Source organism: Nerophis lumbriciformis, linkage group LG02 (genome assembly GCF_033978685.3).
Source record: "Nerophis lumbriciformis linkage group LG02, RoL_Nlum_v2.1, whole genome shotgun sequence".
Taxonomy (NCBI): domain Eukaryota; kingdom Metazoa; phylum Chordata; class Actinopteri; order Syngnathiformes; family Syngnathidae; genus Nerophis; species Nerophis lumbriciformis.
In genome coordinates, this window is record NC_084549.2 from 4100001 (window position 1) to 4125000 (window position 25000).

The 25000-nt window shown below is 39.8% G+C and overlaps 2 protein-coding genes across 2 annotated transcripts in view; one reads left to right on the forward strand and one right to left on the reverse strand.

The window, feature by feature from the left end:
- The window catches only part of LOC133577635 (protein FAM53B-like), a 140722-nt gene that overhangs the window by 11481 nt on the left and 104241 nt on the right, over positions 1–25000 (reverse strand). The window contains exon 4 of the mRNA XM_061931637.1: positions 23167–23987. Coding sequence (XP_061787621.1) covers positions 23167–23987 — 821 coding nt within the window. The remainder of the gene's footprint in view (positions 1–23166; positions 23988–25000) is intronic.
- Positions 3976–4887, forward strand: LOC133577841 (protein EURL homolog). The gene has a single exon (XM_061931933.1). It carries the CDS (start codon positions 3989–3991, stop codon positions 4832–4834), a length of 846 nt encoding a protein of 281 aa, XP_061787917.1. The 5' UTR covers positions 3976–3988; the 3' UTR covers positions 4835–4887.

The following is a 25000-nucleotide window of genomic DNA, read 5'->3' on the forward strand; positions in this document are numbered from 1 at the left end:
ATCTATAGATTATTTTTTTCGATTAATCGGTTAATCTATAGATTATTTTTTTCGATTAATCTATAGATTATTTTTCCTTTTACCGATTATTTTTTTATTTAAAATGAAGATGAAAAAATAAATTTAGGCCAGTTTTTTCAAAAGGCATGACTTATTTACAAAAAAAAAAAAGTATGGCCACTCAGTCAACATTGACAACAACATGACAAAATATTCTGTAACAATGTAAACATTTAAAACTTTTAACATTTAACAAAATTAAAAGTAGCTTATTTGCTTTTTAATGTGCAAATATAAAAGTAAACATCCAGTGCAAGTCTTAATATTCTGCAATAGTATAAGCATTTCAAAAGTAAAAGTATTGCTTATTTTGCTTTAAAATGTACAAAAATAAAGATAAACATCCAATACAAAAAAGTGCAAAACGAAATATTCTGTAACAACAGTGTAAACATTTCAACAAAAGTAAAAGTATTGCTTATTTTGCTTAATAACACAACAATGATAGTATGATTAAAGTGAAAGTTAATTGTTCGTTTGTACATAGTATATGTAACTGTTAATGTTGTAAAAGGTATTTGCACAACTAATTAACGTTAGCGTCTTTGTAAACACTGAACAGGCACGCCAAACGTGCCCCTCAGAGCGAAACTGTGTTTTAGTTTATGAATTTACAACGCAGATACAAATGACACATTCATGTTTTTGTGTAATGATGACAACGTATACTCACGCGGACGATTGACTAGTTGATGGTGATGGCAAGAACGCTGTCGAGTGTTTTCTTTTCAAATGTTCGTTCATAGCCGTTGTGCTGCTATGATAGGCCATTTCCGCTCGACACAGTGTGCATACAACAACTGTCAAGTGTTTTGCTTTTTTCACTGTGCTTATCCCACACTTGAAGGGATGTACCAATGCTGAATGTGGCTTCTGGATTTCACTCAAAAGACCAGACCGTAGTTACTTTTTCCTTTTATTTTCCTTTAGTTTGCAACAGTTTTTCCAAAGAAGAAACAGCTTCTTTTTTCTTCTTTAGTCTTTTTAGCAGTCTTTAGCAGTGTTAGTAGACTTTAGTAGACTTTAGTTTCTTTAGCTGTTATTAGCTGTCTTTAGTAGCCTTTAGTAGCCTTTAGCTTCTTTAATAGGTGAAAAACCTTTAAGGACAAAACACCACAAGATTAACATGCTGTAAAAAATCAATCAATTATCAATCCCATAATTTACAATTATTAATTAGGCAATCAAACTCTTAACCATTAAACAAGTGCAAGAAAATGGACACATCTTTTCCCTTTAAGTTAAAACAGATTATAAATAAATTGTCTCAACATAAATGCACCAAGATACATATAAAATACATTTACACCCAGAAACACAATAGAAAAATGCAGCAGAAAACCCAATATGCAAATACATAAATACTTAACCAATTAATCACCTATTTAGATACATATTTAAAATCCATATTCAATATAAATATATTATTAATTTAGCAGTGAAACACTCAATCTTGAACGCTGTCTACTGGTAGAAAAATGCCCCTTTTTCTATGCCCTCACCAGCAGCCAATGATCCAACACAGTTAAATCCAACACTTTAAGTTGAGCGACTTCACCCTCCTGATGAAGCAAACTGCTCCAACATTTATCAAACTAAGCAAAGAATATCAACACTAAACAACAGTTACACAAAACACCGTGTGTATTTAGCCTCCAGACTAAGCACGCTACATGCACCCCGTGCACGCGTGCTTTTTTCCCCTCGCTCGCACCGCTCGCATCGTCTGCTTTGCGCTCCGCCATGACGGTAGTGTGAAGTAAATATGCGACGCATCGACGCACAAAAACGGCGTCGACGTATTTACGTAACCGATGACGTCGACGCGTCGTTTCAGCCTTAAAAAAAAATAACAAAGTTTCTCAGTGTGAACATGAAATGTCTTGTCTTTGCAGTCTATTCAATTGAATATAAGTTGAAAAGGATTTGTTGTATTCTCTTTTTATTTACCATTTACACAACGTGACAACTTCACTGCTTTTGTAGATCCATGTCTTGAGACGACATGACAAAAGCGGTTTGTAAAATGTAGTCATTTTTGTGAGAAATCCACAGTCCCCCTTCACCGGGATGGTGGGGGAAGTATCAATAATTAACGTCACTAACTGATGTTGACCATGTGCGATACAGGAACCGCTGGAGTAAAAGGACAACACTCCTCCTCAAATGTCAAAAGACATACTTGCACACAAAATCGGTAATAACTCGTGCGGTTAATCACTGATAAAGAATCTGTGAAAGAATGGCGGTGGCGGAGTCGTGTGTGTGTGTGTGTGTGTGTGTGTGTGTGTGTGTGTGTGTGACGCAGAGGCGCATTCCTGCGAGCGCAGGTAACGTCAAAGTAACCACCGGACGTGTTGATGTGCGACCGTTTGCCCCGCCTTGCAGCTGGCACGATTATTAGAGGAACCTGCCTTGTCGATCCACTGCTGCTTGGCTGGCTTGTCTTGACGGTGACACACATCTTTGGGGGGGAAAAGGAAGAGGGAGGGTGGCGGGATAAGCTGAGGCTACTTTCTATCTGGAGACCAGGAAATGGAAAATATATATCATAGAGGAGGGCTGGGGTGGATAAAACGATATTAATATATGTCGCGATAGACACGTAATCGATATCAATAATAATAAATAAATATATACATATATTTGTTTTTGTTTTTCGGAGGAAACCATAAAGAATAAAGCACGGAACAGGAAGTAATCAGGACGTAATGGGAGGGACACGCTTAACAGTATCAGCCATCACGTTTTGGTTGCGCCAATTTGTTGTCTCGCTGGTGATTCTCTGCATGGACTGAGAAAAAGTACAAATGAGTGCTGCAGAGAGCAAAGAAATTGTCGATAAAACCGAAAAAGTCACCATGGCAGTTTTGGGGATTTTTATTCCTTCACCGCGCTCATCTTTTCTTTTTCAACCCTCGTCCGTTCCCTATTCGGATGTACGGAAACAACAGGTATGGAACTAAAGTAACGGACTGTATAATAATGGCTTTATAACAACGATTAATCGTTAAGATAATCGTCGACTATGAAAAAATAAGTTAATTGCAAACTGAACATGCAGTTTCAGTTTCTGAGTAGGTTTAGATTAGTCGACTAATCGTTAAGATAATCGTCGACTATGAAAAAATGAGTTAGTCGCAAACTGTACATGCAGTTTCAGTTTCTGAGTAGGTTTAGATTAGTCGACTGAGTGTAAAGATAATCGTCGACTATGAAAAAATGAGTTAGTTGCAAACTGTACATGCAGTTTCAGTTTCTGAGTAGGTTTAGATTAGTCGACTAATCGTTAAGATAATCGTCGACTATGAAAAATTGAATTAGTTGCAAACTGTACATGCAATTTCAGTTTCTGAGTAGGTTTAGATTAGTCGACTAATCGTTAAGATAATCGTCGACTATGAAAAAATAAGTTAGTTGCAAACTGAACATGCAGTTTCAGTTTCTGAGTAGGTTTAGATTAGTTAAAGTTAAAGTACCAATGATTGTCACACACACACTAGGTGTGGCGAAATTATTCTCTGCATTTGACCCATCACCCTTGATCACCCCCTGGGAGGTGAGGGGAGCAGTGGGCAGCAGCGGTGGCCGCGCCCGGGAATCATTTTGTGGTGATTTAACCCCCAATTGCAACCCTTGATGCTGAGTGCCAAGCAGGGAGGTAATGGGTCCCATTTTTATAGTCTTTGGTATGACTCGGCCGGGGTTTGAACTCACAACCTACCGATCTCAGGGCGGACACTCTAACCACTAGGTCACTGAGTCGACTAATCGTTAAGATAATCGTTGACTTTGAAAAAATGAGTCAAAGTGAAGGGATTCGCAGTGACGTGGGTTTGCTTACCTGATTCTCGACCGCCCACTCAAGTGAAAGACAACGGAGGTCGGCTCAAAAAACAACGACGAGCCTTGTGTTCCTGGAAGCACCATGGATGAAGAAGAACAGTTTGTGAACATTGATCTCAACGATGACAATATCTGCAGTGTCTGCAAGCTCGAGACAGATACAGGGACCTTATCTTTCTGCCATGTCTGCTTCGAACTCAGCATTGAAGGTGTTTCCGCTACTACCCTGGTGCATTCAAAGTCTCTGCGGGGTCACCGAGACTGCTTCGAGAAGAGCCACCTCATCGCCAACCAGAAGTTGTCACATTCCAGGGTCTCCCGAAGTGCCTACGAGGGCATGAAGCTGGCCCTCAGCCAAAAACTCAACCGTATCATCCAGTACGCCCAGAACAAAGACAATGTCACCACAAACGGCTTCAGCAGACGCGGAAGCAGGTTCGTTCGTTACAGCCAGAAGAGCGACTGCCAGCTTCTGCCTCAGACGGAAGCCCTGGTACCCCGCTACACCCCCTGCCGGAAGCCGAGCGAAGCAACGCGACTGCCCGATTACACCATGGGGATGTTGGAGTGCCACACGGCCCAGGAGCTGAGGGTTCTGCAGAACTCGCATGGGGAGCTTTGGAAAACTCTACAGATCCGGAATCAAGCAACAGTAGATGGGCATTGCAGACATCAGAACTACAGCAGAGAAGAATTGACTAAAATGAGTGTGGATGAGCTTCATCAGTTGAACACACAGCTTCTCATGCAGATTCAAAAAGTCTTCGAGGAGCTGACTGCGGCTGTGCAGGAGAAAGACTCGCTGGTGTCCGAGCTGCACGTGCGTAACGTAGCCATTGAGCAGCTGTTCGAGAACTGTGCCAAACTGCCCTGGCTGCACATCAGCAGGGCTGGCAGGGTGAAGGCCAGCAGCGCGAGTGTAGAGTGACACTTTTTTTTTTTTTTTTTTACATTGTCTGATGCTGTCACACTGGAGTCAAACTGGCTTGTGTGAATGTGTGTGTGAATGGGTAAATGTGGAAGTAGTGTCAAAGCGCTTTGAGTACCTTGAAGGTAGAAAAGCGCTATACAAGTACAACCCATTTATCATTTATCATTTAAAGTAACCACCGGACGTGTTGATGTGCGACCGTTTGCCCCGCCTTGCAGCTGGCACGATTATTAGAGGAACCTGCCTTGTCGATCCACTGCTGCTTGGCTGGCTTGTCTTGACGATGACACACATCTTTGGGGGGAAAAAGGAAGAGGGAGGGTGGCGGGATAAGCTGAGGCTACTTTCTATCAGGAGACCAGGAAATGGAAAATATATATCATAGAGGAGGGCTGGGGTGGATAAAACGATATTAATATATGTCGCGATAGACACGTAATCGATATCAATAATAATAAATAAATATATACATATATTTGTATTTTTTTTTCGGAGGAAACCATAAAGAATGAAGCATGGAACAGGAAGTAATCAGGACGTAATGGGAGGGACACGCTTAACAGTATCAGCCATCACGTTTTGCTTGCGCCAATTTGTTGTCTCGCTGGTGATTCTCTGCATGGACTGAGAAAAAGTACAAATGAGTGCTGCAGAGAGCGAAGAAATTGTCGATAAAACCGGAAAAGTCACCATGGCAGTTTTGGGGATTTTTATTCGTTCACCGCGCTCATCTTTTCTTTTTCAACCCTCGTCCGTTCCCTATTCGGATGTACGGAAACAACAGGTATGGAACTAAAGTAACGGACTGTATAATAATGGCTTTATAACAACGATTAATCGTTAAGATAATCGTCGACTATGAAAAAATAAGTTAATTGCAAACTGAACATGCAGTTTCAGTTTCTGAGTAGGTTTAGATTAGTCGACTAATCGTTAAGATAATCGTCGACTATGAAAAAATGAGTTAGTCGCAAACTGTACATGCAGTTTCAGTTTCTGGGTAGGTTTAGATTAGTCGACTGAGTGTAAAGATAATCGTCGACTATGAAAAAATGAGTTAGTTGCAAACTGTACATGCAGTTTCAGTTTCTGAGTAGGTTTAGATTAGTCGACTAATCGTTAAGATAATAGTCGACTATGAAAAAATTAGTTAGTTGCAAACTGTACATGCAGTTTCAGTTTCTGAGTAGGTTTAGATTAGTCGACTGAGTGTAAAGATAATCGTCGACTATGAAAAAATGAGTTAGTTGCAAACTGTACATGCAGTTTCAGTTTCTGAGTAAGTTTAGATTAGTCGACTGATTGTTAAGATAATCGCTGACTATGAAAAAATGAGTTAGTTGCAAACTGTACATGCAGTTTCAGTTTCTGAGTAGGTTTAGATTAGTCGACTAATCGTTAATATAATCGCTGACTATGAAAAAATGAGTTAGTTGCAAACTGTACATGCAGTTTCAGTTTCTGAGTAGGTTTAGATTAGTCGACTAATCGTTAATATAATCGCTGACTATGAAAAAATGAGTTAGTTGCAAACTGTACATGCAGTTTCAGTTCTGAGTAGGTTTAGATTAGTCGACTAATCGCTAAGATAATTGTCGACTATGAAAAAATGAGTTAGTTGCAAACTGTACATGCAGTTTCAGTTCTGAGTAGGTTTAGATTAGTCGACTAATCGCTAAGATAATTGTCGACTATGAAAAAATGAGTTAGTTGCAAACTGTACATGCAGTTTCAGTTCTGAGTAGGTTTAGATTAGTCGACTAATCGCTAAGATAATTGTCGACTATGAAAAAATGAGTTAGTTGCAAACTGTACATGCAGTTTCAGTTTCTGAGTAAGTTTAGATTAGTCGACTGATTGTTAAGATAATAGTCGACTACGAAAAAATTCATTTTGTTACACTTTATTAAGCATTTCTTACATATTCCTTCATTTTGAGGTTATTAAGTTTTTATTGTGATGTCATAATTGAGTTTACATTGATTGTTTCCCATAGTTGTGCCTTGATAGCTGGGGGGATTGTAATCAGAAGAATTTTACATTTAAAAACAAAAATTGTTTACATTGAATATATTAAGAAATATCAATAATTATTGATATCGACCAATACAAAACACTTCTATCTTGATCCATTTTTCAGCCATTACACCCAGCTCTTTCTAAGACTACGTTCACACTGCAGGCCAAAGTGGCCCAAATCTGATTTTTTCTTTAGATCTGATTGTTTACACTGCAAAATGTGATTTTTTTTTAATCAGACTCCAGTGTAAACGCAAATGTGGCCCCAATGTGGCCTCGACGTCATGCACACTTCGATAAAGTTAAAACTCCGTTACATCTACTTGAGTAACTTTTGGGATAAATTGTACTTCTAAGAGTAGTTTTAATGCAACATACTTTTACTTTTACTTAAGTATATTTACAGAGAAGAAACGCTACTTTTACTCCGCTTCTTTTATCTACATTCAGCTCGCTACTCGCTACTAATTTTTTATCGATCTGTTAATGCACGCTTTGTTTGTTTTGGTCTGTCAGACAGACCTTCAAAGTGCCTGCCTTACTGGTGACGTTTACTCCGTTCCACCAATCAGATGCAGTCATTGGTGACGTTGGACCAATCAAACAGAGCCAGGCGGTCACATGACCTGACTTAAACAAGTTGAAAAACTTATTGGGGTGTTACCATTTAGTGGTCAATTGTACGGAATATGTACTGTACTGTGCAATCTACTAATAAAAGTTCCAATCAATCAATCAAAAGTGTGAAGGAAAAAATATACTTTTTTATTTCAACCGTACATCCCGTCAAAAGCCTAAAGACTGATCGCACATGAAGACGTTCCTGTCTTCACAATAAAAGTGCCGCTCCATCGCGCCTGCGCTTTCAAAACAAGAGTCTCCGAAAGCCAGCGCAAACAAGCTAGCAAGCTACGGAGTTTGACGCCAATATATTTCTTGTAAAGTGTATAAAAACGAATATGGAAGCTGGACAAATGAGATACCAAAAACCAACCACTTTCATGTGGTATTAGACAGGAAGGAGGAACTTTTCTTCTCCTCCATTTGAAAACGTGGACGTTATCATCACTACTGTCTGATTCCAATCAATGCAAGTCATCAGAATCAGGTAATACACCAACTTATATTCTTGTCTTCATGAAAGAAAGGAATCTATATGTTAAATATGCATGTATATTCATTAAAACACCTTTAACATGTAAACAAAAACAGCAAAATAAATACATATAAATGATATACTGTATATATCAATGTATATGTATGTGTATATACAGGTAAAAGCCAGTAAATTAGAATATTTTGAAAGACTTGATTTATTTCAGTAATTGCATTGAAAAGGTGTAACTTGTACATTATATTTATTCATTGCACACAGACTGATGCATTCAAATGTTTATTTCATTTAATTTTGATGATTTGAAGTGGCAACAAATGAAAATCCAAAATTCCGTGTGTCACAAAATTAGAATATTACTTAAGGCTAATACAAAAAAGGGATTTTTAGAAATGTTGGCCAACTGAAAAGTATGAAAATGAAAAATATGAGCATGTACAATACTCAATACTTGGTTGGAGCTCCTTTTGCCTCAATTACTGCGTTAATGCGGCCTGGCATGGAGTCGATGAGTTTCTGGCACTGCTCAGGTGTTATGAGAGCCCAGGTTGCTCTGATAGTGGCCTTCAACTCTTCTGCGTTTTTGGGTCTGGCATTCTGCATCTTCCTTTTCACAATACCCCACAGATTTTCTATGGGGCTAAGGTCAGGGGAGTTGGCGGGCCAATTTAGAACAGAAATACCATGGTCCGTAAACCAGGCACGGGTAGATTTTGCGCTGTGTGCAGGCGCCAAGTCCTGTTGGAACTTGAAATCTCCATCTCCATAGAGCAGGTCAGCAGCAGGAAGCATGAAGTGCTCTAAAACTTGCTGGTAGACGGCTGCGTTGACCCTGGATCTCAGGAAACAGAGTGGACCGACACCAGCAGATGACATGGCACCCCAAACCATCACTGATGGTGGAAACTTTACACTAGACTTCAGGCAACGTGGATCCTGTGCCTCTCCTGTCTTCCTCCAGACTCTGGGACCTCGATTTCCAAAAGAAATGCAAAATTTGCATGGTTGGGTGATGGTTTGGGGTGCCATGTCATCTGCTGGTGTCGGTCCACTCTGTTTCCTGAGATCCAGGGTCAACGCAGCCGTCTACCAGCAAGTTTTAGAGCACTTCATGCTTCCTGCTGCTGACCTGCTCTATGGAGATGGAGATTTCAAGTTCCAACAGGACTTGGCGCCTGCACACAGCGCAAAATCTACCCGTGCCTGGTTTACGGACCATGGTATTTCTGTTCTAAATTGGCCCGCCAACTCCCCTGACCTTAGCCCCATAGAAAATCTGTGGGGTATTGTGAAAAGGAAGATGCAGAATGCCAGACCCAAAAACGCAGAAGAGTTGAAGGCCACTATCAGAGCAACCTGGGCTCTCATAACACCTGAGCAGTGCCAGAAACTCATCGACTCCATGCCACGCCGCATTAACGCCGTAATTGAGGCAAAAGGAGCTCCAACCAAGTATTGAGTATTGTACATGCTCATATTTTTCATTTTCATACTTTTCAGTTGGCCAACATTTCTAAAAATCCCTTTTTTGTATTAGCCTTAAGTAATATTCTAATTTTGTGACACACGGAATTTTGGATTTTCATTTGTTGCCACTTCAAATCATCAAAATTAAATGAAACAAACATTTGAATGCATCAGTCTGTGTGCAATGAATAAATATAATGTACAAGTTACATCTTTTGAATGCAATTACTGAAATAAATCAAGTTTTTCAAAATATTCTAATTTACTGGCTTTTACCTGTATGTACCTTTCAGCATTAATGGTGCCTTCACAGATGTGTAAGTTACCCATGCCTTGGGCACTAATACACCCCCATACCATCACACATGCTGCCTTTTGAACTTTGCGTCGATACCAGTCTGGATGGTTCGCTTCTCCCCTTTGGTCCGGATGACACGATGTCGAATATTTCCAAAAACAATTTGAAATGTGGACTCGTCAGACCACAGAACACTTTTTCCACTTTGCATGAGTCCATCTTAGATGATCTCGGGCCCAGAGAAGCCGGCGGTGTTTCTGGGTGTTGTTGATAAATTGCTTTCGCTTTGCATAGTAGAGCTTTAACTTGCACTTACAGATGTAGCGACCAACTGTATTTAGTGACAGTGGTTTTCTGAAGTGTTCCTGAGCCCATGTGGTGATATCCTTTAGAGATTGATGTCGGTTTTTGATACAGGGATCGAAGGTCACGGTCATTCAATGTTGGTTTCCGGCCATGCCGCTTACGTGGAGTGATTTCTCCAGATTCTCTGAACCTTTTGATGATATTATGGACCGTAGATGTTGAAATCCCTAAATTCCTTGCAATTGCACTTTGAGAAACGTTGTTCTTAAACTGTTTGACTATTTGCTCACGCAGTTGTGGACAAAGGGGTGTACCTCGCCCCATCCTTTCTTGTGAAAGACTGGGAAGCTGTTTTTATACCCAATCACGGCACCCACCTGTTCCCAATTAGCCTGCACACCTGTGGGATGTTCCAAATAAGTGTTTGATGAGCATTCCTCAACTTTATCAGTATTTATTGCCACCTTTCCCAACTTCTTTGTCACGTGTTGCTGGCATCAAATTCTAAAGTTAATGATTATTTGCAACAACAAAAAAAATGTTTATCAGTTTGAACATCAAATATGTTGTCTTTGTAGCATATTCAACTGAATATGGGTTGAAAAGGATTTGCAAATCATTGTACTGGATTGGCAGACCGGGGTGGTGGTTCCTCTCTTTAAGAAGGGGAACCGGAGGGTGTGTTCCAACTATCGTGGGATCACACTCCTCAGCCTTCCCGGTAAGGTCTATTCAGGTGTACTGGAGAGGAGGCTACGCCGGATAGTCCAACCTTGGATTCAGGAGGAACAGTGTGGTTTTCGTCCTGGTCGTGGAACTGTGGACCAGCTCTATACTCTCGGCAGGGTCCTTGAGGGTGCATGGGAGTTTGCCCAACCAGTCTACATGTGTTTTGTGGACTTGGAGAAGGCATTCGACCGTGTCCCTCGGGAAGTCCTGTGGGGAGTGCTCAGAGAGTATGGGGTATCGGACTGTCTGATTGTGGCGGTCCGCTCCCTGTATGATCAGTGCCAGAGCTTGGTCCGCATTGCCGGTAGTAAGTCGGACACGTTTCCAGTGAGGGTTGGACTCCGCCAAGGCTGCCCTTTGTCACCCATTCTGTTCATAACTTTTATGGACAGAATTTCTAGGCGCAGTCAAGGCGTTGAGGGGATCCGGTTTGGTGGCTGCAGGATTAGGTCTCTGCTTTTTGCAGATGATGTGGTCCTGATGGCTTCATCTGGCCAGGATCTTCAGCTCTCACTGGATCGGTTCGCAGCCGAGTGTGAAGCGACTGGGATGAGAATCAGCACCTCCAAGTCCGAGTCCATGGTTCTCGCCCGGAAAAGGGTGGAGTGCCATCTCCGGGTTGGGGAGGAGATCTTGCCCCAAGTGGAGGAGTTCAAGTACCTCGGAGTCTTGTTCACGAGTGAGGGAAGAGTGGATCGTGAGATCGACAGGCGGATCGGTGCGGCGTCTTCAGTAATGCGGACGCTGTATCGATCCGTTGTGGTGAAGAAGGAGCTGAGCCGGAAGGCAAAGCTCTCAATTTACCGGTCGATCTACGTTCCCATCCTCACCTATGGTCATGAGCTTTGGGTTATGACCGAAAGGACAAGATCACGGGTACAAGCTGCCGAAATGAGTTTCCTCCGCCGGGTGGCAGGGGCTCTCCCTTAGAGATAGGGTGAGAAGCTCTGCAATCCGGGAGGAGCTCAAAGTAAAGCCGCTGCTCCTCCACATGGAGAGGAGCCAGATGAGGTGGTTCGGGCATCTGGTCAGGATGCCACCCGAACGCCTCCCTAGGGAGGTGTTTAGGGCACGTCCGACCGGTAGGAGGCCGCGGGGAAGACCCAGGACACGTTGGGAAGACTATGTCTCCCGGCTGGCCTGGGAACACCTCGGGGTCCCACAGTAAGAGCTGGACGAAGTGGCTGGGAAGAGGGAAGTCTGGGCTTCCCTGCTTAGGCTGCTGCCCCCGCGACCCGACCTCGGATAAGCGGAAGAAGATGGATGGATGGATGGATGTATTCCGTTTATATTTACATCTAACACAATTTCCCAACTCATATGGAAACATGGTTTGTATGTTATGCCATTGTTTACAAATTTGGTGAATAAATAACCAAAAATGTATATTTTGTTGTTTTCTTACTGTACCGAAAATGAACCGAACCGTGACCTCTAAACCGAGGTACGTACCGAACCGAAATTTTTGTGTACCGTTACACCCCTATCATTTAGTGGTCAATTGTACGGCATATGTACTGTACTGCGCAACCTACTAATAAAAGTTTCAATCAGTCAATCAAAACTGGAGTGGAACATTGTTCAACTTTAATCTCAATGGCTGTCCGCCAAACACTCATTTTGTTCACGGTATAGATTCGTTCAAGAGTTGTTCAAGATCAATATCTCATATGAGATGAAAGCCTCCAACACGATTAAAATACTCCTCGAGCTCTATTTGTGTAGCTAAGGGTCGTTTATCATCTCTGGCTGTCCCACTGATTGCTGAGTTTATTTTAAACGTATGTTGTTTCTGTAAACAATCACCTGTTTTTTTCTGCTTTGTGATAAAAACCAGATCTCTGCAGGAAACGACAACGGTGGTAAAATAAGCGAGTGAGGAGGAGGAGGAGGGCCGACAAGACTCAATGAAATGTCAAACCCCGGCCTGGCTTTTACGGAGTACGGCGTTAGGCAGCATGACTGAACTTGAGGCATGTTTCTTAGAGCAAAAGCGCCACACCCTCAGGTTCAAAGTCTCAGACGGCTTAGTTCTCAACGTTTGCTTAGAAATCTGCATCAAAGTCTCCAAGGTCCCCTATTAACACAAAGGGGACATTTTGATGATGTTTTTTTTACAGTAATATGTGTCCCTAGATCCTGTTTACGAGCACAAAACAGGACTCATTCATCCATTTTCTACCGTTTGTCCCTCTCGGATTTGCTTGTTCAATCCAATTGTGAGAGACGATGCACTCAATTTGTTTCATTTGAATTTCCGGGTTTTATGACGGGATTTGAAGAACCTCTGACTAGTGATGGGTCCGGCAACACCGATGCATCGGCGCATGCGTCGAGCTCATAGAGCGAAACCCTGTGTCGGTGCGCGTACCGCTTTTAGAAAGTCACGTGACCGATCATGAGCTGTTTTGGTCACGTGACCGATACGCGAACTGTGTCGCACTGACGCCTCCTCTGTGCCCTGTGAGCGGCTCTTTTCTACAGCCGGAGAAATAATAACTAAGAAGAGAAAGCGTCTAAAATGTAATACGTCGGAAAAACTTTTTTTTTTTTTTTATAAAAATGTGTAAAAAAAATAAAATTAAAACAATTCCCAGTCCACAATCATCCACAACACGTTCTCTTAGATTTCCATGTTATGATACATGTTCACATTATTTATTGACTGTATCTAAAAAAGATAAAAATATATTTTTATTTATATGAAATAATCCTAAATGAAATACAATGACTTGGTTTATATTATTGTATATACTAGGGCAGGGGTCACCAACGCGGTGCCCGCGGTCACCAGGTAGCCCGTAAGGACCGGATCAGTCGCCCGCTCGCCTGTTCTAAAAATAGCTCAAAGAGCAGCACTTACCAGTGAGCTGCCTCTATTTTTTCAATTGTATTTATTTACTAGCAAGCTGGTCTCGCTTTGCTCGACATTTTTAATTTTAAAAGAGACAAAACTCAAATAGAATTTGAAAATCCAAGAAAATATTTTAAAGACTTGGTCTTCACTTGGAATAAGCGGTAGAAAATGGATGGATGGATGGGTCTTCACTTGTTTAAATAAATTCATTTATTTTTTTTACTTTGCTTCTTATTATTTTTAGAAATACAATTTTAGAGAAAAAAAATACAACCTTAAAAATGATTTTAGGATTTTTAAACAAATATACCTTTTTACCTTTTAAATTTCTTCCTCTTCTTTCCTGACAATTTAAATCAATGTTCAAGTAAAAAAAAAATTTTTTATTGTAAAGAATAATAAATATTTTAGCTTCTGTTTTTTCGACGAAAAATATTTGTGAAATATTTCTTCAAACTTACTATGATTAAAATTCAAAAAAATTATTCTGGCAAATCTAGAAAATCTGTAGAATCAAATTTAAATCTTATTTCAAAGTATTTTGAATTTCTTTTAAAATTGTTGTTCTGGAAAATCTAGAAGAAATACTGATTTGTCTTTGTTAGAAATATAGCTTGGTCCAATTTGTTAAATATTCTAACAAAGTGCAGATTGGATTTTAACCAATTTAAAACATGTCATCAAAATTCTAAAATGTATCTTAAACAGGAAAAATTACTAATGATGTTCCATAAAAAAAATTTTTTAATTTTTTCAAAAAGATTCAAATTAGCTACTTTTTCTCTTCTTTTTGTCGGTTGAATTTTGAATTTTAAAGAGTCGAAATTGAAGATAAACTATGTTTCAAAATTTTATTTTAATTTTTTTTCGTGTTTTCTCCTCTTTTAAACCGTTCAATTAAGTGTTTTTTTCATCATTTATTCTCTACAAAAAACCTTCCGTAAAAGGAAAAAAAAATGTACGACGGAATGACAGACAGAAATACCCATTTTTTTTATATATATAAATGTATTTATTTAGCTATTCTTGTTTAAATCACACTTACGTGTAACTTACAAATGACAATATATTTATTTATTGAAGTGTGTATCAAACTGGTAGCCCTTCGCATTAATCAGTACCCAAGAAGTAGTTTTTGGTTTCAAAAAGGTTGGTGACCCCTGTACTAGGGCATCAAATCAGTGTCAGTTGAGTCGGTCCATAGGTTGCCTGTAGGGATTTTTAATGTCCAGCAGATGTCAGTATTTAGTGACACAGTATCGACACAGTATCAATACAGTTTTGCAATGTGTCGAAACACTTCATGACGCCTCATCAACCCATCACTACCTCTGACCCTTGTTTACGCTCACCACTTTGTGGAGGACACTTTTGAAAAATTTTTTAAAAAGTGGGCAGGCTTTGCTGCACATCTTAAAATACATATGCATACCTGCCAACTTTTGAAATCAGAAAAACCTAGTAGCCAGGGTCCAAGGGCCGCAGGCCCCGGTAGGTCCAGGACAAAGTCCTGGTGGGGGGGTTCAGGGCTTCGCCCCCCCGACGCAAAATGATTATTAGCATTCAGACAGGTTAAAATGTTGCTAAAACCATCACTTTTCTATCAGTCACAGTGACTTTTCAAAACAAAAATATTACAGCAAAAATCATATGGGTTGATTGACATGTTTATTCTGTAAGCTAACTAACTTCACCTACTCAGTGGCCTAGTGGTTAGAGTGTCCGCCCTGAGATCGGTAGGTTGTGGGTTCAAACCCCGGCCGAGTCATACCAAAGACTATAAAAATGGGACCCATTACCTTCCTGCTTGGCACTCAGCATCAAGGGTTGGAATTGGGGGTTAAATCACCAAAAAATGATTCCCGGGCGCGGCCACCGCTGCTGCCCACTGCTCCCCTCACCCTCCCAGGGGGTGATCAAGGGTGATGGGTTAAATGCAGAGAATAATTTCGCCACACCTAGTGTGTGTGTGACAATCATTGGTACTTTAACTTTAACTTTAATAGTTTGAAATTATTTTGACAGTTAATGCCAGTTATCCTGTCAACCTTTCACAAGACTTCAATTTGTTCATTGAAAGTATAAACACTTTTTACAGTAAACAAATGGTAAAACAGTACTAAACAATTCCATTAAAAAAAAAAATTGGTGTCATTATTAACTTTCTGTCCAAGCTTGTATAATCTACTGCCTTGTTCAATTGTAAAAAAAATATTCTGTGCCTAAAATTCACATTTCTATCACAATTATCATACTGTAAACATGGTAAGCTAACTTCATTACAATTAATAGTCCTGTCAATAGCATGGAAATACAATTCAAATGTAGTTTTTTTGTAAGCCTTTCAAAAGAATTCAAAATGTGAAAAATTAATGAAAATTAATTGAAGCCATCAGACACTTGAAAAGTGGCACATCACATCTCTAATGTAATCATTTGAACTTTTCAACAGAAATAGCACTGCAAAAATATTAAGGACATACTTCTGTATTTTGGTAGTTATGCTGTCAACATTTAACAAGATTTCTTCAACTTGGACTTGAAAGCATAAATAGTATAAACACTTTTAACAGTATAACAGTACTAAACAATTCCAATAGATAACATTGGTGTCATTACCTTTTTGTGGCTAAAATCCAAATTTATTCCATCAGATTGATCATACTGCAAAAATGATATGGTAACTTTATGATACGTTTACTTGAAGTGGCATAAAACACTGAAAGTGATTGTTCCTATAACCCCTTTGTTTCAAATGTTTGTTCCACTTGTGGCAGTCGGGCACCAGCATACCGTCTTTGACAACTTGAAGTGGCATAAAACACTGAAAGTGATTGTTCCTATAACCCCTTTGTTTTAAATGTTTTATGCCACATCAAGTTGTCAAAGACGTGCTGTGAAATACAGCCGACAGGATTGCGCACCAAACAACGAAGCAAGGCCAAAGCGCATGCATGGTGCAGGAGAACAAAGGACTTCTTTCATTTAAGGTTTGTGATAAACCATCAAACTCATTCGTTAAAAGGACTCTATAGTAATATAAAGTGAGTTTTTCTGGACATTATCATGCAAGAAAAGTTTATTTTTGGGACCGCGATCACAGCGTAATGATTTTTAAAGGTTGCATTACAAACATTTAACTGTCCCATGTGATCAGCCAGTGCGATTGGAAGTCCATGCTCGATTATTGCCTCCGTAAATAAAACTTCGGCATTTATCACATCCAAAGAATCTGTTTGGGCGACGAAAAACGTCGAAAGTTTTCCACTTGTATCGCTAGCAACGGCATTAGACTTGTGTTTTTTTGTCCCAACGTTGTCTTTTACATCGCTAATTCCTCCGTGTCCGATCGAAAAATCTTGTCTGCACAAGGTGCAATTTGCGTAGTTTTCACCGTATTTTTTATCACTGCAACCGTAACCCGGAATATGTTGATGAAAACCGTACTAATTACGGGAAAACCGGAGTAGTTGGCAGGTATGCATATGTCAGTTAATTGTTTTCTTCTTCTTCAGCAAATAAGCTAACATAGCATGCACTGTAAAAAAAAAAATGACAGTGAAAACTACGGCTAAATAGCAACAGTAAAACAGCGTAAAATCCAAACTAGTGGATCACTATAGTAAATGCAGTGGATTCCTGATAACCTAAATGACTATGGTTAGAATACGTAGAAAACTGTGAAAACCACAATTTGTACAATATTATAATGTCGCACACATGCAAATACTATTATTCTGTCTAAATGAAATATTTTGAACACTAGTAAGGTTGTAAATACTGTATAGAGTAAGCTAACCCATGTGGTTCCTGTGGATGTGAACACAAGTTGTAATTACTGTAGTGACTGAAACAGACATAGTAATGTGTAAATAATGTCAATAACTACATGAACCATCTGTGGCTGTGAAGTGAACACTAGTAAGGTTGTAAATACTGTATAGAGTAGGCTAACCCATGTGGTTCCTGTGGAATGTAAACAATTTGTAATTACTGTAGTGACTAAATAACATAGTGACTGAAACAGACATAGTGTAAATAATGTCAATAACTAGATGAACCATCTATGGCTGCGAAGTGAACACTAGTAAGGTTGTAAATACTGTATAGAGTAAGCTAACCCATGTGGTTCCTGTGGATGTAAACACAATTACTGTAGTGACTAAATAACATAGTGACTGAAACAGACATAGTGATGTGTAAATAATGTCAATAACTAGATGAACCATCTGTGGCTGCAAAGTGAACACTAGTAAGGTTGTAAATACTGCATAGAGTACACTAACCCATGTGGTTCCTGTGGATGTGAATATAATTACTGTAGTGACTAAATAACCTCTAGACTGAAACAGACATAGTAATGTGTAAATAATGTCAATAACTACATGAACCATCTGTGGCTGTGAAGTGAACACTAGTAAGGTTGTAAATACTGTATAGAGTAGGCTAACCCATGTGGTTCCTGTGGATGTTAACACAATTACTGTAGTGACTAAATAACATGGAGACTGAAACAGACATAGTGATGTGTAAATAATGTCAATAACTAGATGAACCATCTGTGGCTGTGAAGTGAACACTAGTAAGGTTGTAAATACTGTATAGAGTAGGCTAACCCATGTGGTTCCTGTGGATGTGAACACAATTACTGTAGTGACTAAATAACAAAGTGACTGAAACAAACAAAGTAATGTGTAAATAATGTCAATAACTAGATGAACCATCTGTGGCTGTGAAGTGAACACTAGTAAGGTTGTAAATACTGTATAGAGTAGGCTAGCCCATGTGGTTCCTGTGGATGTTAACACAATTACTGTAGTGACTAAATAACATAGTGACTGAAACAGACATAGTGTAAATAATGTCAATAACTAGATGAACCATCTGTGGCTGTGAAGTGAACACTAGCAAGGTTGTAAATACCGTATAGAGTAGGCTAACCCATGTGGTTCCTGTGGATGTTAACACAATTACTGTAGTGACTAAATAACATAGTGACTGAAACAGACATAGTGATGTGTAAATAATGTCAATAACTACATGAACCATCTGTGGCTGTGAAGTGAACACTAGTAAGATTGTAAATACTGTATAGAGTAGGCTAACCCATGTGGTTCCTGTGGATGTGAATATAATTACTGTAGTGACTAAATAACCTCTAGACTGAAACAGACATAGTGATGTGTAAATAATGTCAAAAACTAGATGAACCATCTGTGGCTGTGAAGTGAACACTAGTAAGGTTGTAAATACTGTATAGAGTAGGCTAACCCATGTGGTTCCTGTGGATGTGAACACAAGTTGTAATTACCGTAGTGACTAAATAACATAGTGACTGAAACAGACAAAGTAATGTGTAAATAATGTCAATAACTAGATGAACCATCTGTGGCTATGAAGTGAACACTAGTAAGGTTGTAAATACTGTATAGAGTAGGCTAGCCCATGTGGTTCCTGTGGATGTAAAACACAAGTTGTAATTACTGTAGTGACTAAATAACCTCGTGACTGAAACAGACATAGTGATGTGTAAATGTCAAAAACTAGATGAACCATCTGTGGCTGTGAAGTGAACACTAGTAAGGTTGTAAATACTGTATAGAGAAGGCTAACCCATGTGGTTCCTGTGGATGTGAACACAAGTTGTAATTACTGTAGTGACTAAATAACATAGTGACTGAAACAGATAGTGTAAATAATGTCAATAACTAGATGAACCATCTGTGGCTGTGAAGTGAACACTAGTAAGGTTGTAAATACTGTATAGATTAGGCTAACCCATGTGGTTCCTGTGGATGTAAAACACAAGTTGTAATTACTGTAGTGACTAAATAACATAGTGACTGAAACAGACATAGTGTAAATAATGTCAATAACTAGATGAACCATCTGTGGCTGTGCAGTGAACACTAGTAAGGTTGTAAATACTGTATAGAGTAGGCTAACCCATGTGGTTCCTGTGGATGTAAACAATTTGTAATTACTGTAGTGACTAAATAACATAGTGACTGAAACAGACATAGTAATGTGTAAATAATGTCAAAAACTAGATGAACCATCGGTGACTGTGAAGTGAACACTAGTAAGGTTGTAAATACTGTATAGAGTAGGCTAACCCATGTGGTTCCTGTGGATATGAACACAAGTTGTAATTACTGTAGTGACTAAATAACATAGTGACTGAAACAGACATAGTAATGTGTAAATAATGTCAATAACTAGATGAACCATCTGTGGCTGTGCAGTGAACACTAGTAAGGTTGTAAATACTGTATAGAGTAGGCTAACCCATGTGGTTCCTGTGGATGTAAACAATTTGTAATTACTGTAGTGACTAAATAACATAGTGACTGAAACAGACATAGTAATGTGTAAATAATGTCAAAAACTAGATGAACCATCGGTGACTGTGAAGTGAACACTAGTAAGGTTGTAAATACTGTATAGAGTAGGCTAACCCATGTGGTTCCTGTGGATATGAACACAAGTTGTAATTACTGTAGTGACTAAATAACATAGTGACTGAAACAGACATAGTGTAAATAATGTCAATAACTAGATGAACCATCTGTGGTTGTGAAGTGAACACTAGTAAGGTTGTAAATACTGTATAGAGTAGGCTAACCCATGTGGTTCCTGTGGATGTAATTACTGTAGTGACTAAATAACCTTGTGACTGAAACAGACATAGTGATGTGTAAATAATGTAAATAAGTAGATGAACCATCTGTGGCTGTGAAGTGAACACTAGTAATGTTGTAAATACTGTATAGAGTAGGCTAACCCATGTGGTTCCTGTGGATGTAAACAATTTGTAATTACTGTAGTGACTAAATAACATAGTGACTGAAACAGACATAGTGTAAATAATGTCAATAACTAGATGAACCATCTGTGGCTGTGAAGTGAACACTAGTAAGGTTGTAAATACTGTATAGAGTAGGCTAACCCATGTGGTTCCTGTGGATGTAAAACACAAGTTGTATTTACTGTAGTGACTAAATAACCTTGTGACTGAAACAGACAGTTATGTGTAAATAATGTCAAAAACTAGATGAACCATCTGTGGCTGTGAATTGAACACTAGTAATGTTGTAAATACTGTATAGAGTAGGCTAGCCCATGTGGTTCCTGTGGATGTAAAACACAAGTTGTAATTACTGTATTGACTAAATAACATAGTGACTGAAACAGACATAGTAAGGTGTAAATAATGTCATTAACTAGATGAACCATCTGTGGCTGCGAAGTGAACACTAGTAAGGTTGTAAATACTGTATAGAGTAGGCTAGCCCATATGGTTCCTGTGGATGTGAATATAATTACTGTAGTGACTAAATGACAGTGACTGAAACAGACATAGTAATGTGTAAATAATGTCAATAACTAGATGAACCATCTGTGGCTGTGAAGTGAACACTAGTAAGGTTGTAAATACTGTATAGAGTAGGCTAGCCCATGTGGTTCCTGTGGATGTGAACACAAGTTGTAATTACTGTAGTGACTAAATAACATAGTGACTGAAACAGACATAGTGTAAATAATGTCAATAACTAGATGAACCATCTGTGGCTGTGAAGTGAACACTAGTAAGGTTGTAAATACTGTATAGAGTAGGCTAACCCATGTGGTTCCTGTGGATGTAAACAATTTGTAATTACTGTAGTGACTAAATAACATAGTGACTGCAACAAACATAGTGATGTGTAAATAATGTCAATAACTCGATGAACCATCTGTGGCTGCGAAGTGAACACTAGTAATGTTGTAAATACTGTATAGAGTAGGCTAACCCATGTGGTTCCTGTGGATGTGAACACAAGTTGTAATTACTGTAGTGACTAAATAACATAGTGACTGAAACAGACATAGTGATGTGTAAATAATGTCAATAACTAGATGAACCATCTGTGGCTGTGAAGTGAACACTAGCAAGGTTGTAAATACTGTATAGAGTAGGCTAACCCATGTGGTTCCTGTGGAATGTAAACAAGTTGTAATTACTGTAGTGACTAAAAATAACAGTGACTGACACAGACAAAGTAATGGGTAAATAATGTAAATAACTAGATGAACCATCTGTGGCTGTGCAGTGAACACTAGCAAGGTTTTAAATACTGTATAGAGTAGGCTAACCCATGTGGTTCCTGTGGATGTAAAACACAAGTTGTAATTACTGTAGTGACTAAATAACCTTGTGACTGAAACAGACATAGTGATGTGTAAATAATGTCAAAAACTAGATGAACCATCTGTGGCTGTGAAGTGAACACTAGTAAGGTTGTAAATACTGTATAGAGTAGGCTAACCCATGTGGTTCCTGTGGATGTAATTACTGTAGTGACTAAATAACCTCGTGACTGAAACAGACATAGTGATGTGTAAATAACGTCAATAAGTAGAATAACCATCTGTGGCTGTGAAGAGAACACTAGTAAGGTTGTAAATACTGTATAGAGTAGGCTAACCCATGTGGTTCCTGTGGATGTAAACAATTTGTAATTACTGTCGTGACTAAATAACATAGTGACTGAAACAGACATAGTGATGTGTAAATATTGACAATAACTAGATGAACCATCTGTGGCTGTGAAGTGAACACTAGTAAGATTGTAAATACTGTATAGAGTAGGCTAACCCATGTGGTTCCTGTGGATGTAAACAATTTGTAATTATTGTAGTGACTAAATAACATAGTGACTGCAACAGACATAGTGATGTGTAAATAATGTCAATAACTAGATGAACCATCTGTGGCTGTGAAGTGAACACTAGTAAGGTTGTAAATACTGTATAGAGTAGGCTAACCCATGTGGTTCCTGTGGATGTAAAACACAAGTTGTGATTACTGTAGTGACTAAATAACCTTGTGACTGAAACAGACATAGTGATGTGTAAATAATGTCAATAACTAGATGAACCATCTGTGGAACTGAAGTGAACACTAGTAAGGTTGTAAATACTGTATAGAGTACACTAACCCATGTGGTTCCTGTTGGTGTGAACAAAAGTTGTAATTACTGTAGTGACTAAACAACATAGTGACTTAAACAGACACAATGTAAATAATGTCAATAATTAGATGAACCATCTGTGGCTGTGAAGTGAACACTAGTAAGGTTGTAAATACTGTATAGAGTAGGCTAACCCATGTGGTTCCTGTGGATGTAAACAATTTGTAATTATTGTAGTGACTAAACAACATAGTGACTGAAACAGACATAGTGATTCATTTGGACGAACGGGGTATATATCTTTGTCAACTCTGTTGATCATTTGTCAATTCTTTAAACACTAAAACATCTTTAAATGCTGCATTTTTGGCAAATTTTTGCATGCTCAATTGCTGACAAACTAGGAGTTTTGGGGGGAGGGGCGGACCCCCGGCTTATTTTCAGTTTTAGTTCAAATCACATGTTTGAATATGAGACCTTCCATGGAATTCCAATCTACTTTGGCTGAAGTGTAAGAAAATTGTCCACATCAGTCAGGACCGGGTCAATGTTTGTGTCTGTGCACGTTCCACAATTCCAACTCACCTGAGTCATCTTGGCCAAGTCCAAAGAGGGCCGCTGCTCCTGAGCGTCCTCGGGCCGTCGCCGCTTCATCCCGACCTTTTTGTCGTTCAGCACGCAAGGCTGCGACCTGCTCCGAGAGAGGCAGCCCTTCCCGTCGCGTCTCTGGCCGCACCGCCGCCCCAGTTCCGGGGTGGAGTCCGGCGAGCTGGCCTCTGAGGCCTCCTCTCTCTGGAGTTCGGGAAGGCTGATTCTCTCGTGGGAGAGGGAGAGAGGTCTGAGGACGTGGCAGGACTGCGGCGGAGGGACCGGGGAGGCAGTGAAGTGAGGGTGGACAGGCAGTCGCTGGCTGAAGAAGGGCAGGTCCAAGGGTCCGTCTGCGGGGATGCCGGAGCATGAAGGAAAACTGAAGCTGGAGCTACGCTGCATGGCGGGGAAATGACCGGCGGAGAACCCTCCGCCAGCACGCACGCTCCCGCCGCTGTGGCACCGTCGCTTCTCCACCGCCGTCCACACTCTGGAGCCCTGAGGCCGCCACGACGAGCGAAAGCCGGCAAATTCGTCTGAAAAGGACAGCGAGCGACACTGGCGCTTGCTGGGGGGCGCCGCGGGGGCTGGGCTGGCGGCGGTAGTGGTGTAGCGTGAAGTGGCCGTCGAGGTGGCGTGGGCTTCGGTCACGGAGGCGTCACCCAGGTTCAGATCGCTTATCAGGCTGGTGATGGCGGTGGTGGGGCCCGGCTCTTTGGCCCAGGGGCGGCTGCCCGGCTCGGGCGTCACGTCCCACAGGCTCTCCAGGCTGGTGCCCGACTGGAAGCTCCGTCCTGGGTGCAGCCATCGGTCTGCCTCTGGAAAATACACAACCGTGCAAAGAAAAAGAAATAAATGAAACCAGTCCCTGCTCAATGTCCTCTGCACAAATGTTTGTGTTAAAAGACAAGTTCACTATTTTATTTAAGGACTAAATGACAATAATAAACATATGTTTCATGTACACTAACATTTTTTTGTGTGTGTGTGTGTGTGTGTGTGTGTGTGTGTGTGTGTGTGTGTGTGTGTGTGTGTGTGTGTGTGTGTGTGTGTGTGTGTGTGTATGTGTATGTGTGTGTATGTATGTATGTATGTATGTGTGTGTGTAAGCATGTGTGTACGTATGTATGTGTGTATTCGTGTATGTATGTGTGTATGTATGTACGTGTATATTCGTGTATGTATGTGTGTACGTATGTATGTATGTGTGTATGTTTGGTACCAAAACCAAAATATTGGTATCGAGACAACCCTAGTGTGTGTGTGTGTGTGTGTGTGTGTGTGTGTGTGTGTGTGTGTGTGTGTGTGTGTGTGTGTGTGTGTGTGTGTGTGTATGTATGAATGTATGTGTGTATGTGTGTATGTATGTATGTATGTGTGTAAGCATGTGTGTAAGCATGTGTGTATGTACGTACGTATGTATGTGTGTATTCATGTAAGGATGTGTGTAGGTGTGTATTTGTGTATGTGTGTAAGTGTGTATTCGTGTATGTATGTGTGTATGTATATGTATGTATGTGTGTGTGTATAAGTGTATATATGTGTGTATGTATGTATGTGTGTATAAGTGTATAGATGTGTGTGTGAATGTGTATGTATGTGTGTATGCATGTGTGTATGTATGTGTTTATGTATATTTGTATGTATGTGTTTATGTATGTATGTATGTATGTACGTGTGTGTGTGTGTGTGTATATGTGTATGTGTGTATGTATGTATGTGTGTATAAGTGTATATATGTGTGTATAAGTGTATATATGTGTGTGTATGTATATGTGTGTGTGGATATATATGTGTGTGTATATATGTGTGTAATAATGTATATGTGTGT

Bases quoted from the DNA above. Each gene is read 5' to 3' on its own strand.
- LOC133577841 (XM_061931933.1), top strand. From the start codon at position 3,989: ATGGATGAAGAAGAACAGTTTGTGAACATTGATCTCAACGATGACAAT.